Below are 14,916 nucleotides of genomic sequence, written 5' to 3'. Positions count from 1 at the left end.
GTATGTAAAGTTTTTATATTAATATAGATAGATATAGTGTAAATTTTCTGGGATGGTTTGGTTTGATTTGATTTCGTTTTTTATCTCAGCAATCGCTGTTAATGCTAGTGCCAACTCCTAGCACATGTATCCTCTCATTGAAACACGATGGAATACTGAAGGACTAATTTTATCACAAGCAGTTTATAGAAATTATTGGCATCTGGTTACTTGGAAATTCTGTGGCTGGTGTGCACTGGAAAAGTGCATCTGCTTTACTGCCACTTTACTAAAGTCTGTGGTTTGGGATATTCAGGAAATCCTTGTTCACCGGTAAGGTTTGTCAGTTTCCGGTCAGTGTTAAGCGCAGCAATTGACGTCTGCGTGCACTTGGGTGGATTTTTCTGATAGACTTGTCAGCATTGCTGAGTTGTTATTTTGGCCATGGTTGAAACCAAGAAATCAACAAATGCAGATACTCAGCTTGTAACTGTTAAGAAAATATCAGTTCTAAATGGATCACAACCCATCTCAGTCATTCCAAATGAAATTGCTATAGGGTGTGAAGGGATGGATGCACATAGTTTAAAAATTCTTGACATTATATATTTGGCTGCAATTAACATATACTGCTTAAGGAACTGGGTGACATAATGGACTTTGAGCCTTCATTCAGATCCAGTCCAGACTGAAGAAATAAAGTCTCTTCTTTCTGCTGGCTGTAAGAGACATATGTGAGATGCAGCCTCAGCCCAGTTCCTAGTGGGCATAAACCCATAGCATAAAACTGTCCCTAATTCAGCACTAACTGGTAACCCCACTTAGAGAAGCTACAGGATGCCAGGTGTGGGAAAAAGAAGAAATGTCACACTGGTGCTGTAGGTGTTGTTCTAAGGGATATTGCTGGAGCTTTACTCTGCACTTGACTATAATATACTGTGGCAGTAACCAAGAAGATGCTGCCATCATCTCCTTCAACTTTCCCTGCAGTTCTTTCCTTCTGTTTGTGTGTTAGGCCTTGAGGATTAGAAAAGTTGCTTCCTGGTTAGTGCATTTAGATGTGTTTAGACCAATGAAGGAGCAACATCTTTGCATCAATCAAGGAGCAGCTTCCATTCTGGGAGGTTTAGAAAGGTTGAAAGAGTTTCCATTTTGTGAACAGAAAGAGCAGCAGGGAGCAGACAATGGTGTACCAGTCAAGGCTGCAGACCAGGCCAGGAACAGCAAAAAGGTATGTAAGGTACAGAGTTTTTTATGTGAAGGGGAGTGTGGGCGGGGAAGATAATTTGTGATTTACTTGGAGTTTTGCATAAGGGGGTTGGATTTTTAGTGTAGGGTGTTTGGATGTTGTTTGGGGCCAGCAATTTTACCTGGGAGGACTGGGATTTTTAGTGTAAGGAGCTTGGATTTTTAGCCAGGGCTTCGATTTTTAGTTATCTGCAACTTTGTAGATCCGGCCCCCCACTTCAAAATGTTGGACACCCCTGCTATACCTGACCTGGAAGTGCTTGCTGCTGACATTGGGTGCGTGAAATGAGAAGAGTTCTGTTCCGCAGCAAAAAAAATCCTTCACCTTGAGCACAAATAGTTAAGAGGAAAAAAAATATGCTGCAAAACACAAAAAATAATTATATACTTCCCCTCCATTTCACCAAAACGCTTAAGTTGATAGATCCAGCTTGAGGTTACTGTTTGCTAACCACTATTGGATAGTGAATTTTAACTTAAATTTAGTTTTCACTGTAATGATGATCGATTCCTTTGATGTTGCATCAACAGCAGATAACTGTTTTGCTGGGAGCATCCAAAGTAAATAAAACATCCCAGCTCAGTCTGCTTTCACAGCTTCAAAACACTGAACCCGCAATATGTCCCCAAGCCGCAGTATAACAATAGCAGAATTATAACTGAATTATTTCAGTTTCACATCACATTCGTAATGGTGATTCAGCATGAATTGCTATGTTACCTAACTAATCCCAATAAAATCAAGTGTTAGCTACTTGACATCAGAGATTCTGTAGGCACCTAATATAATAATGGGCTGTCTTTTTATTTGATGTACTCATTTTTAAGGATAATCTTAAAAAGTTTAGTCTTTATGTAAAATATTATATAACTTACTGTTTAAAAAGATAATATCCTTTAAATACATTTACATGACAAATTACACAACCTTTTGGTAATAAGCACAGCATTACAATTTTAATTTAGTTCCCAATTTTGCAACTGAAGAAATCCTGTGTTCTCTAAACTTTTCTCCTTGAAACGTCTCAAGCTGATGTAATTGGTGACTGAATCATAACAGGCAGTCAACCTAAGACAGTGAATTATTTTTAGCCTCAAACATAAAATTATAATCATTTAATTGACACAATGACTTTAGAAATGTTTAATGATTCTTTGCATTCTTCAAATATAAATTTTAAAATATCAGTATTAAAATGTATAGTAGGTCTGATTGTCAGTTGGTTGGTGCCACCGCACTGCATTGTGGACTGGGTTCCCCACATGTTCATGGTCTCCATAGATATTGAGGGCGGGGTGAGGTGGTTCTCTACAGTGAAGGAGGAAGAAAAGATCAGAAAGTAGGCTAACTCCCAGACCATTCTTGTGCACCTCCTAGCAAATCATTGCACGGTAGCATTAGTAACAATCTGAGAAGAAGTAATGCAACCATTCTCTTGGCTAAGGCTTATATGAGATATGGGGGAGCTGAAAAAGTGGGAGGAATACAAATGAGTGCTAAATATGAGAGTGCAAATTTTAGTCTTTTGGCATTCAAAAGATTAAAAATTATACTCAAGTTAACTTTGCAGTTCTGCATATGTGAAAATAACCTTAGAAAATGTTTCTCTGAGTTTGGTGTAAGTGAGGATAAGGAAAAGCTAATGACAGTTTACTTAAGTAAATTGTATTCCTGCCTGAACTGGTTATATGGCATATTACCACAAAGCAACCTCTCCAACTCATCTGCTCCATCATTTGCTCCCAAATAGCGACGTCCCTCAAAAATAGCTATCTACCAGCACAACATGTAAAATACAATACAAAAGCTTTCATTTGCTTTTCTCTGTTAACTTGAAACTACAGCTTTATCTTTGATGTGCTTTATCAGTTAGTTACTTCCTCTGAGCTGACAGTAGCGGAAGTATGGGGCTGATCACATGAAAGAAAGGCTGTTGCTCTTTACAGAGATACCTCTGAGAGGAAATTTATTAGACTGGAAATTTTGGTGGTAGTTTTTACACAGATTAATGCTCTCATTTCTTTCTGAGCATTTGGAAACAATGGGGTTACCGTCTATGTACATAAATTGCTCAAATGTGGAGAGAATTGTAAGGCAGATTTACTGTATAATGAAAGTTTACTGATATTGCACCAAGAAGCCCTAATTGTTACACTTTTTTTATTTGTTGGAGTGTCGCTGAGACTCGTTTGTAAAATAAAATTCTTAATGTAATATTTACAAAACCGAATGAGCATATAAGGTACATTAGAGGGTTTTGAAGAGGTATAAGCATTGGACCTTAGTTTGCTAATGTGTGTAGTTTTTTCTGACATTTTCCATCAGTGTATAATGTTAGTATGACTGGTGTTTCAGTGAATTTTTAAAAATTAACTTTTTATTTCCATGATCTTGAATAAACAGAATACAATATAATGTCCAAGTATAAAGAGCCTAAAGGCCATAAAGTATTTGGGTTGCACAATATTACACACGGTCTGCATTAGGACTAAAATGCAAGCAAGACTAGAGGTTCAAAGGTATTTCTTCTCTCAGGGTGGTGGGATTATAGCATAGGCTTCAAGCAAAAGCAGTTAACACTACGTTAATTAACTGCTTCAAAAAAAAACTGGATAGAGCTCCCTCTATGTCTCGGTTAATAACTTCAAAGAGTAATTGAACTGTACAAACCAGTAAGGTCCCAGGTTCAATACCTAGTCTGTGCTGAGTTAGCTAATTTTAGCAACAGCTCCCCTAGGTTAGGGAAGTTAAAATCAGCCGGGGTGCCTGCTGCTGATCACTGTAAAATGAGCCTTGTTGGAAGTGCGCATGGGATAACGTTAGGCAAGGACAAAGTCAGGCGTAGCAATGATGCCCCCTAAGATGACTAGTCTGTTGCACTGTTGAGGATCACATATGAATAATAACCCTTTGGGTGAGCTGCTGCAAAGCAATTAGTGCCAATGGAATCAAACTAGATAAATCCCTGGTTAGGAAAGGGCTGGAAAATTATAAACACAGATAATCTAACACTCCATTGAATGGACAGGAAGTGTCAAATCCCATTATAATATGTGGTAGGATTGAATAGCACCCCATTCTAGGAAGTGCTTCAGGGCACTGCCACATCATGAGATGCCGTCTCTCACATTAATGTAAAGGCATCAGCACTATCCCATAAAGACAAACTGAGAAAGAGTCCCAAAGAGATATAGAAATATTGGTAGATATTTCTTTAAACTCTCAGTGTGGCACCAGTCCAAAGATTGAGACAAAGGCAGTGTGTATATAATAATACAGAACCACTGATACTTACTTTAGAGTTCTTAAGCTTGTGAATTTGGCAGTGTATCTATATGTTAATATAATATTTTACTTTTCCCTTTTTCCCTAATAATTGTTAAAAAAAAATGTGTATAACGCTATTGCAGATTGTCTAAGTTCTTTTGTCTTTCTGGGCTACGTAGGTGTGTCCCATGGAGCCTCAAGGCCAACTATAAAGTCTAAATCCACATTCCAATTGATTTGCATATAACTCAAGTTGCTGATACTAACAGGTGTTCTAATGTAGAATTTATGCACCAGTGAATTAACAGCTCTGAGAACAGCCCTTTTCAAGCCCCCAGGCCCATAACATTCTAACAGGACAAAGCAACAAATACAAAATATCAGCGTAAGTAGGACCAGATTTTCTGAGCTTCGAGAGCCACATTGCTAGGGCCCAGGCCACAGTTGGAACACCCCTGCTGTATTGAATGACTACGTTCATGTTATGATTTAACTTTTACTCATTTTTAGGCAGAGTTTGATTAATATGAATTGAGTTTCATGCCATGTGTTAAGTAAAATAATTATCCATGGTAACTATGCTCACTTTTGATTTCCACTCCAAGTAAGACTTTAAATTACTTCTGAGTAATACTGCACAGGAAATCGCCAATTCTTCACCAGAATCAATTGGCGATACATCATAATGTCAAGGTATTCATTTCAGTACGATGGTACAGTTTCATGAGTGCTGTGTTGAGTTCTAATTTCCAAAAATGAGAAGTGGGAGAGTACATTTCTGTATGCTTTAACTGAAGAAAGGATCAAAGAACAAAGAAAGAAAAAGAGAATATTAAATTGAATAATGAAAAAAAATCAGTTAATTTTATGAGGTGATTTAAAATAAAAATGTTTCTCGTGGCTGTTCTCTGTGTTCTTTTCAGTTAAAGATATTTAAGTACAATTACAAGTACAATGGTAACAGAGCACATGTCCAGGCATAGGGTTCCAGTACTGGCTGATACACAACAGGTTCTATGCATGTTTCAACACACTCACCAACTTTACAGTTTGAGCAAAAACATTCTAACTATAAGGAAATACACCAGGTGTCAGTGGAACACCAGAAAGTATGATTTAGCAAAAGTGTTCCTACTGCAAAGTGTTTGGCTGCAAGGATCATGCAGAGTCATTGAGAAATGATATCTTTGACAGTGGATCTGTGACTCTAATAAGAGTTGTTAATCCATTTTTACTTACTTCTCATGTTCCACTAAAAGGGAAATAAGCTCTTTGGCAAGTTTTCAGTTTCAGAAGTTGGGGATTTTATGTCTGATGTTTCACTGAACGGAAACCACCATAGTTGTTATTTCCTACAAGGAACTGTGAGTCTAAAAAATTCCATAATATGTTTCCCCTTACAGATGAGAGACTAGGAACTGTGGAGGAGCAAAGGGATTTGGATATCCAGGTACAGAAATCACTAAAAGCTCGAGCACAAGTACAAAAAGTAATCAAAAAGGTTAATGGAATGTTGGCCTTTATCTCAAGGGGGTTGGGATACAAATGGGATGAAGTTATATTTCAGTTGTACAGAGCCTTGGTCAGACCCCATCTGGATCACACCTCAGGAAGGACATATTGGACTTGGAAGGGGTACAGCGCAGATTCACCAGAATGATACCAAAGCTTAAAGGTTTAAATTATGAGGACAGATTGCATAAACTTGGCTCATATTCCCTTGAATTTAGATGGTTGAGGGGCAATCTAATTGAGGTGTTTATAAAAGAATTTAAGAGTAGGTACAGAGACGCTATTTCTTCTGGGTGGGGGGGGGGGGGGTGCGGAAATCCAGAACAAGGAGACACAGTCCTAAAATTAGAAACAGGCCATTCAGGAGTGAAATCAGGAAGTACTTTTTCAGACAAAGGGTAGGGGAAATATGGAATTCTCTCACCCAAACGACTGTGGCTGCTGAGTCATTTGAAATTTTCAAGACTGAGATTGGTAGATTTTTGTAGGGTGAGGGTATCAAGGAATATGGATCAAAGGTGGATAAATGGAATTGAGATACAGATCAGCCATGATCTAATTGGATGGCAGAACAGGCTCGAGGGGCTGAATGGCCTACACCTGTTCCTATGTTCCTAGTAAAAATGCTGAAATCCAATCAGATCCATCATAAGACAGCAGTTACAAAGCATCAATCCCATTTTGTTAATGGTGCAAGGTATTAATTGCTTTTTTGTGAATGTCCTCACTGATCAATACAATACATGCAGTCACTGGCAAAAATGTAGTTCAAACTGAAATAAAAAGCTTAAAACGATGGCGGTTGTAATCAGCTTATCATTTAAAAATAACAGATACGTCTATGGTTCTCCACGTGGTAAGTTACCGGTTGTGACTGGTCAACTGGGCGAAGTACTGAACTAAGACTAGGCACTTTGACACAAGAAGGGAGTCAGGGAGTTGTTAAGGTGAGTCAAACTAACCTGCCCTTCCTTACCTCTCAGTGTGTGTATTAAGACTGGCACTGGTAAGCACTTGGTTTTGGGTTATGTCTTGCCTTTTGACTGGGGAGGGAGGGAGGAAAATTTCTAGAGGAATGAAAAAAGAGCAAGAAAATACAGTTAACAGATAGTGAATTTAAGCCTGCAACTTAATCTCAGCATTCAAATAACAGTTACAACTGTTCTTATGTTTTATGGTGTCATTTGGGTCCCTTCATTAGATTACAGCCTTGTAACACTCTCAGGTATCCTTTATTCTCCATAGGAACCACAGAATGATTCTGTGAATCTCTATAAAAGGCCTCATTATATACTGTATGAATCAGCCGATGCTCTAATTCTGTTTTATAGATGTCATCATTCACTATTATACCCTTTTGGAAATGTTGCTGTGGCATTGCTTCCAGCTGTCAGCAGTGATCACCTCATACTACTTCATCTCAGCAGCACCACAGTGCGATTGTTACTAGTTTTGATTTTTTAATACTTGTGATCTGAGAAGCAAAGGTTTTTCCCTGATCTGAACTGTCCACTCCTAAAGCATACTTTCTTTATTTCCCAAGCCACCACACTGGCTTTCCTGTATCTAACTAGAGCACAACTCTCTTTCACTTCTCTTGAACTCTTTCCCTGCATCTCCATTTCTTCACCCCTGTCTGTCATTCTATTGAAGCCTTCCAAAATGACTTTCCAACCTCTCATTCCTGGGAAGAGAGGGTTGTCCTATGAGGAGAGATTGAGTAGAATGGGCCTATACTCTCTGGAGTTTAGAAGAATGAGAGGTGATCTCATTGAAACATGTAAGATTCTGAGGGGGCTTGACAGGATAGATGCTGAGAGATGTTTCCCCTGGCTGGAGAGTCTCGAACTAGGGGGCATAGTCTCAGGATAAGGGGTCGGCCATTTAAGACTGAGATGAGGAGGAATTTCTTCACTTCGAGGGTTGTGAATCTTTGCAATTCTCTACCTCAGAGGGCTGTGGATGCTCAGTCGTTGAGTATATTCAAGACTTTGATAGATTTTTGGACTCTAGGGGAATCAACAGATATGGGGATCGGGTGGGAAAATGAAATTGAGGTCGAAGATCAGCCAGGATCTTATTGAATGGCGGTGCAGGCTCGAGAGGCCATATGGCCAACTCCTGCTCCTATTTCTTATGTTCTTATTATGTCGGCATCTGTCTTTTTCTTTCCCTCTCCCCGTCCCTCTTTTAGTCTCTCTGGTTTCACTTCAATTTTCGCAACAAGTCTTTTAAGAAGGCTTTTATTTTTAAAAAAAAACATACTTGGGCTCCATGTGTAAATGCACCACAATTATAAATAGTATGGCACTAACCCTAACAGACAAAGAAGGCTCCAGGTGTATTCCTTGATCGGTGTTGAGTTAGCTGATCTAAACTGGGGCAGCAGTGAGAAGCTATAATTGTCCTGGGTGTCCCTGGAACCAGTGGAGGATCATACATGTATGAAAGGGAATTAAAGTGGAGTAGCAACATGTGGGAGTAAGGAGCAGATGAAATAAATTAATAAATGGCTATTCATTACAGCATCCTTAATGCAGAAGATCTCCAAAGGTATGGATATCAAATATATTGGTGCTTATGGACTCCTTGATTGACAGAAGCTATTGTATTTAATTCTGTTATATCTATTTTTATACAATTTAATTTTAACAAGTGTTAGGCTTCCATGATAAAGTAAGACCTGTCCTTGAAGACCACAATCAGGACCACCCACAAATGGTAACTCAGGTTCTCTTATAGCGATGGGTGGGTAGCCAGGAAGTGTAAGGAACGATTAGTGTGAGTGGCTATGTGATTACTGTACCAATAATGGCCTTTTCTACTTCGTAGCTTCTCTGAATAAATTAGATATTTTTCTCTGTGAATTCCAATACAGCAGAGTGGCTGCAGTAACGTAAGTGGCTTTAAGCAACAGCACAGAAAGCCATCAACCATCATTCTTTCAGGCCCAAACCAATAATTTTAAATTAGTGACTTTACTTAAAACTGTAATATTTATAATAGTTTGTAAGAAAATGTGTGTGCAACAGACAAACTAATATTTTCAGTACTGTTTTAAAATAAACATTTTAAAACATTCAGCAGGCCCCCTTTGTTTCCTTTGCAGGACTCACCTAGGCTCTAAGCTCTGGAATTCACTCCCTAAACCTGTGTCTCTACCTCTCTCTCTCCTTTAAGACGCTCCTTAAAACCTATCTCTTTGACCAAGCTTTTGGTCACCTGTCCTAATATCTCCTAACATGGCTGTATCAAATTTTGTTTAATAACACTCCTGTGAAGCACCTTGGGATGTTTTACTATGTTAAAGGCACTATATAAATGTAAGTTGTAGTTGTTGATTCCAGTACTTTCTCTGCATTAATACCATGAGCTGTTATTGTTCTTTGACTTAGCTGGAGCAAGTTTCCAAAAAGTTTCACTTTTAATATTAATAACATGTTCACTCCTTTATTTTACTGGCTTTTCAAGGGAGGGAAAGACCAGTAATGTCCATTTGTGGAGGATGATCTGAGCACAAGATTATGCCCTGATCTCTCTGCGATTTGAAGGGGAACTACCAAGTGGAGCAAAGGTACTTCCAGGTCAGCGGGAAGAAACTGGCAAATGAGTTAACCCTCAATGGTTGGATCAATAGAGTTGGAGGCCTGGGAGTAGGTTGTACATCTGCACCATTCAATGAAAAGTTTATCAAAATTAGGTTCTAAAAAATGTTCAAAAGTATGTAAAACTAAACATGTTTACTATTCCCATTCTTAACAGAATTGCCTACATGAGAATTTGTCTGATTGAAGAGTTACTAAATTTGTTGAAATAACTAAGCTTGAGTCTAGTTTCAGCAAACACCTGAACTTGTATTTGCTGGATGGAGACTCAGGCGCAAAGACAGTATTACTAAAAAACGACGTGACCATCTATCTCCGTAGGTTGTGACCCTGATCTAAATTACACTGACTTTTTCAAGAATATTCATTCCTAATGTAATATAATCACCCTTTAGAACCTCAAATTCCATTACAGAGTTGCAGGAATACTACCTACAATATAGCAAGGTGACTTGTTTTAAAATGTATCAGATTTCATAAACAAAAAACATGTACAACATTGACTCTCACAATGTTCAGGGAACTAATAATTTATTAAATAAGAAACTGCAAATGCTGAAAACCTGAAATGAAGAATTGCTGGAAATATACAGCAGGTCCAACAGCATTTGAGTGTAAAACCTTCAATTCTGATGAAGGAGCCACACCTTAAATGTAAACCTTTTCTCTTTACAGATGCTGAAGGACCTACTGTGTATTTCCAGCACCTTCTATTAATGATTTATGTCTCCAGATCTGTTACTGTAAACTGTAATTTCCTCATGCAAGAGCATCTTATTCCCTATTATTTTATTACCCCAAATAATCTGTTCACTGGACTCCAGTTTAAGTGTGTTAAATAGTCACCTGTGTACAAAGATTAAACATTTTCTGTTTTAAAGTTTTCCCTGTCTTCTGAAATGTCATTCCCACTTTCACGCTGGGCAAGTGGCAGTAAACCCGTCTCCAGCTCTTAACCAATTCACAACAGTATCCTGGAATGACTACCTTCAACTGTCCCTCCCCGTGGGGAAATACCTAACTTATGCTTTGCCTCCTGAGCATGACTAATGTGGATCTTACTACATGGGAAACTGTAAGCACAAACCTGGGACCCAATCCAGTGTGTTGCAACACCAACTGAGATTAAGCACTTTATAACCGATGAAGTCACCATTAATCTGCAAGAGCTCTTCCCAAGGGCTAAACAATGGAAGATTTGTGCTCTCACTTTCACACTAAGTAGGTAGTACTTCAACCCTACTATTAATGCAATTTCATTCAATCAGATGGTAAGATGGGATAGCAAAATATTTTCACTATAAATTGAATTTCACTATTTTTATAGGTCCTGTATTGGTCTATATGAAATAGAACTAAAGTATAAAATGAAACATTCTACCTGACAACTCTTTTAGCAGTGGATTTTCTGATCCCTTAGACAAGCTGGTTATGTGGAATGCTTTTGTATGGTGACTAGCCAGACATATAAAAGGGTTTCACTCATTCAAATAGCAGTATTTATGTATGTTTCTTTTAACCCTTTGTTGATTGCATTGTTCAGTAAATGTCCTTAATTCTTAATACTTAGCTACATTGTAGTACTGAGAATAACATGGGAGATGTAGGTTAGGAATTCCATGTGTATTTTGAAAGGTGCAGTACTATAGATACTCAAACTACACAACTGCAACCTCAAAGAAAAAAAGTTTAAGGAAGTTCAGAAAAATGATTATAACTGAACTAAATTTATAAATTCAACGACAGTTTTTTAAATTTTCATATTCTTTATTTGGCAAAAATAAATACCTGAGGAATGTATTACCAAATCCTGTCTTTACATCTGTACAATAATTACAGTATTTTACATATTTACAAATTTTATACATTACAATTATGCACAACAAAATAATGTAGAACAATTTACACCTCAGTTTTCTGCTACCAGTTACTGTAATTGAGAACACTGCAATCAATATATCACTTTATACAGTAGTATCTCATTTTACAGCTATGACTTGTAACACTGCATTCTCTGCTTCTGGATGGCTCGTTAATTAAAAATTATTTTAAGATACATAAAATATGGGCCCCCAACTGCATGACTTAGAAATCTTAGTGTATGTCTTTGGAGTTTTTCATCAAATTAAATGATAGGGTAACCATGCTTCAATATGCATCTCCAATTCTTTAGAATGAATTTAAATACAGAAATTTCAGAGTAGCAATGTACGAAGAGAGCAGCTTCAACACCCAAGTGGCAGTCCTCCAATTGCACAGTCATCATAAGAAAAGGAGACCTGGGAAATAATGAATTACACATTAGCAACAATTCCAATGGTAAACATTTTCATGTTATTACCTTAAACTATACAAATGATCTAAGGTGATGATTCTATTCTATAGAGCATGCTTATTTACAGAGCTGTACCGTATCAGCTATGTTAAGTGTGCTCTTCAGATATGTAATTTTAAAGCTCACCTCCCAGTCAGGTGATTCTGACTCCCACATCTGTTCTTCTTCACACATCATGAGTAGGGATGGATCTGTCACATTAATGAGTTCCTTCTGGATTCTGGAATTATCTCTTCCCAAGGTCAGGTGGTATGGTGCACAGCCATTGTACATCAGCACATTGGGGTCTGCTCCACACTGAACCAACAGTGACACCATTTCAGCATCCTGCTCTTCCACTGCAAGATGGAGGGCTGTCCTACCACTCGATGGCTCCTGTAGAGAAAAATACACCTTACAGTTAGTACTTGCCATGTAAGAGAATACCAAAAAGTCACTGCTCAATATATTAACAATTGAGAGATTATTAATAAGAAAGTGAATAATTAATATACCTGAGCATTAATGTCAGCTCCTAGCTGAGTTAAATATTTCACCATCTCGTGAAGTCTGCTTTTGACTGCCAACTGCAAACAAGTAAGACCTGAAATGGAAAAAAGTGAAAAAGTCTCAAATATTTGCAACTAATCAATATTCACCGTCAAATATGTTTTAAACCCATTACATTTCCACAGTCCGTAAATGAAAGTTTTAAGTTACATACTTATTGCCAAAGCAAGAATCTTCAAAAATAATTATCTGGTCACAATAGTGTAGCTACAGTTATCGTTTAAAAAAAAATCCAATGATATATTTCATACCAATTTAAATTCTAAAATGTGGAAATCATTCTGAAAAATTATAATTCCTATTTGATCCACAAATAGTAGATAAATGTACCATTGTAGTTCTTGCTATCCAAGAGGTTTCGCATATCGTGCCTCGTGGAGAATTCGGTGATGGTCTGCATGCACGAGAACAAATTCATTTCACAAGCTATGTGTAGAGGTGAATTGCCATTAATGTCCCTCAGTCCCAGGTCTCCTCCAGCCCAAAGCAAAGAACGCAGCACCTCGGGCTGCTGTGTGATCACTGCCAGATGCATGGGAGTCTGAAAAAAACAAGACAAATAATTCCAGTGAGAATACTGCAGAGAAAACCACAGAAAAGCATAGTACTGAGGAAAATTGAGATGTGCAGGAGCTATTTGTGCCTCACTAGTCAGTCAGTCACAGAATTAATATACTAGGGACTTTCCAGCTTCAAACAGGAACCACCCCACTGCACTGCTTCTGCCAGAACAATATGGTCTCAGAATTTTATAATCAGCCAAGTGCAGTCCCCAATTTATTAAATTCTAAACAATGCCATTGTGGAAACAGTGCTGTGCATAAAACTCCTGCTAACATTAGTACAAAACACCATCTATAACACTGCACATATCAACTTGGACCTGTAGTGAATTGGTTGCAAATATTTACCTGTTTCAGGTTATTCTGACGGTGATGATATTGATCGCCATCCCTGGTATTGTTGAGGATTTGGAACACAATATCATTGGCTGTATGGATTATTGCCAAATGCAGAAACCTAAAAAAAAGGAAATGCTATGTTAAAACAGGACGGGGCAAACTTGCTACATGGGAGAGGGAGGGGAGACACTACACATCAGATCAGCAGCAATGGTGGAACTCTCCAGGATTGCGCAAGCTCGGGTTTTTTGGGTACTTTCCACACTGTTAAATATTTATCAGGCACCGAACCGCACCTGGCCGCCTGCCAGGGACTTTCCAGCCTCAAACAGGAACTACACCGCCCAGCGCCGCTTCTGGCAGAGCACACTGTTCTCAATTTTTTTAATCACAGACTCCAATCCCCAAACACACGCAGATTAATTTTAAAAACGCTTTGGTTAGCCATTTTTCATTTTTAAATAATTTTCATCTGAAAATCAGTTGGAAACCCCCCTCCCCTTCATCATTAAGCATTAATTTTCCACTGCTAGTTTTGCGCCCTGGACCTTATCTTTGGTTCTTCAGTTGAAAATTTACTCGTACGAATTTAGAAACCTTTAGTTCTTGGTAAAAAGTGTTATTTTAGTGAAACATGTTGCTTTTTTAAAGGATTTAACGTGCACTTTTACCAATGCAAGACTTTTGGCTAATATGCATTTCTTTATTTTATGCAATTTATTTTTACCTTATTCTAAACAATAGTAAGTTTCCAAATTACTTACGTATCTCCATCCTCTGAGACGAAGTCTTTCCAACACTGGGCCGACTCAGGGCGGTCTGGGTGTTTCTCGGTCAGGCTCAGCTCCTGGATCTCCAGCAACACCTCCTCGTCCTTCTCATTCATCGAGCCGATGCCACTGTCGCAGCGCTCCTCCCAAACCCCTGCCTGTTTGCCGGCCCCAGGTTGCACGGATCCACATGGATAATCCGGCTTTCCTCGCTCGCCGCCTCTGCAATGGGTGTGCTGATCCAGACCGTTCATGCAGTTGTTAAATACGATGGAATCAGCCATGACTTCTTAACAAGAAGTTTTTCCCGCGAGAGAGAGGGAAAAAAAACCCCAAAGGGCAATAAGTAAAAGACGATGTGAAATTTCTCTTCAAGACTCTCCCTCACCACTCAACTCTTCTGCCACGTCTCAGAACTGAGAAGCTGAGTTGCAAGACAACCGATTTAAAACTTCGTATTGCGGGGATTTTCTGGGCGGGGTTTCTCGTCCCCGCCTCTAAAACTCTAGTCACGCAAAGAGTCTGTGCTTTTGGCTGGGAAATTCCAGAAAAAAAAAATGTGTTCAATTAGAAAGAACAAGATGTACCAAGTGGGGAAAGGAGGGAAAATACCCCCTTAAGTGCCACCATTCAGTAAAGAGGAGGATATTGCAGAAGGAAGGACATTCATTAAACAGGACTCGAAAGCCCAATATTAACTACTGTTAGCATTAGTCTATTTTGTGCATTATTCCACATTGCTCGTTAA

At 38.5% G+C, this 14,916-nt stretch overlaps 1 protein-coding gene and 1 long non-coding RNA gene across 2 annotated transcripts; one reads left to right on the top strand and one right to left on the bottom strand.

Annotated features, from left to right (window-relative positions):
- The first annotated feature begins 5,890 nt into the window (after positions 1 to 5,890).
- On the top strand, positions 5,891 to 9,604 carry LOC137326131 (uncharacterized). Its single transcript, XR_010964117.1, has 3 exons — positions 5,891 to 5,945; positions 6,841 to 6,954; positions 9,479 to 9,604. It is a non-coding gene; the product is annotated as an uncharacterized lncRNA (long non-coding RNA).
- Positions 9,605 to 11,358: 1,754 nt separating this feature from the next.
- Positions 11,359 to 14,600, bottom strand: nfkbiab (nuclear factor of kappa light polypeptide gene enhancer in B-cells inhibitor, alpha b). The gene is made up of 6 exons (XM_067991492.1): positions 14,163 to 14,600; positions 13,408 to 13,516; positions 12,827 to 13,037; positions 12,442 to 12,530; positions 12,074 to 12,322; positions 11,359 to 11,891 (listed from the first exon to the last, which is right to left on the bottom strand). The coding sequence occupies exons 1-6, from the start codon at positions 14,450 to 14,452 to the stop codon at positions 11,838 to 11,840; spliced, it is 1,002 nt and encodes a 333-aa protein (XP_067847593.1). The 5' UTR covers positions 14,453 to 14,600; the 3' UTR covers positions 11,359 to 11,837.
- Between the last annotated feature and the right edge of the window lie 316 nt (positions 14,601 to 14,916).

The sequence above is a fragment of the Heptranchias perlo genome, chromosome 10 (assembly GCF_035084215.1).
Source record: "Heptranchias perlo isolate sHepPer1 chromosome 10, sHepPer1.hap1, whole genome shotgun sequence".
Lineage (NCBI taxonomy): Eukaryota > Metazoa > Chordata > Chondrichthyes > Hexanchiformes > Hexanchidae > Heptranchias > Heptranchias perlo.
Note: the sequence above shows the minus strand (reverse complement) of the source record. Positions and strands in the feature narration are given on the sequence as shown.

Coding starts and splice junctions, on each gene's coding strand:
- nfkbiab (XM_067991492.1), bottom strand. CDS start 14,452: ATGGCTGATTCCATCGTATTTAACAACTGCATGAACGGTCTGGATCAG. Junction 12,531..12,826: donor GGATAGCAAGAACTACAATG/GTACATTTATCT, acceptor TTTCCATTTCAG/GTCTTACTTGTTTGCAGTTG. Junction 11,892..12,073: donor CAGAATCACCTGACTGGGAG/GTGAGCTTTAAA, acceptor ATTATTTCCCAG/GTCTCCTTTTCTTATGATGA.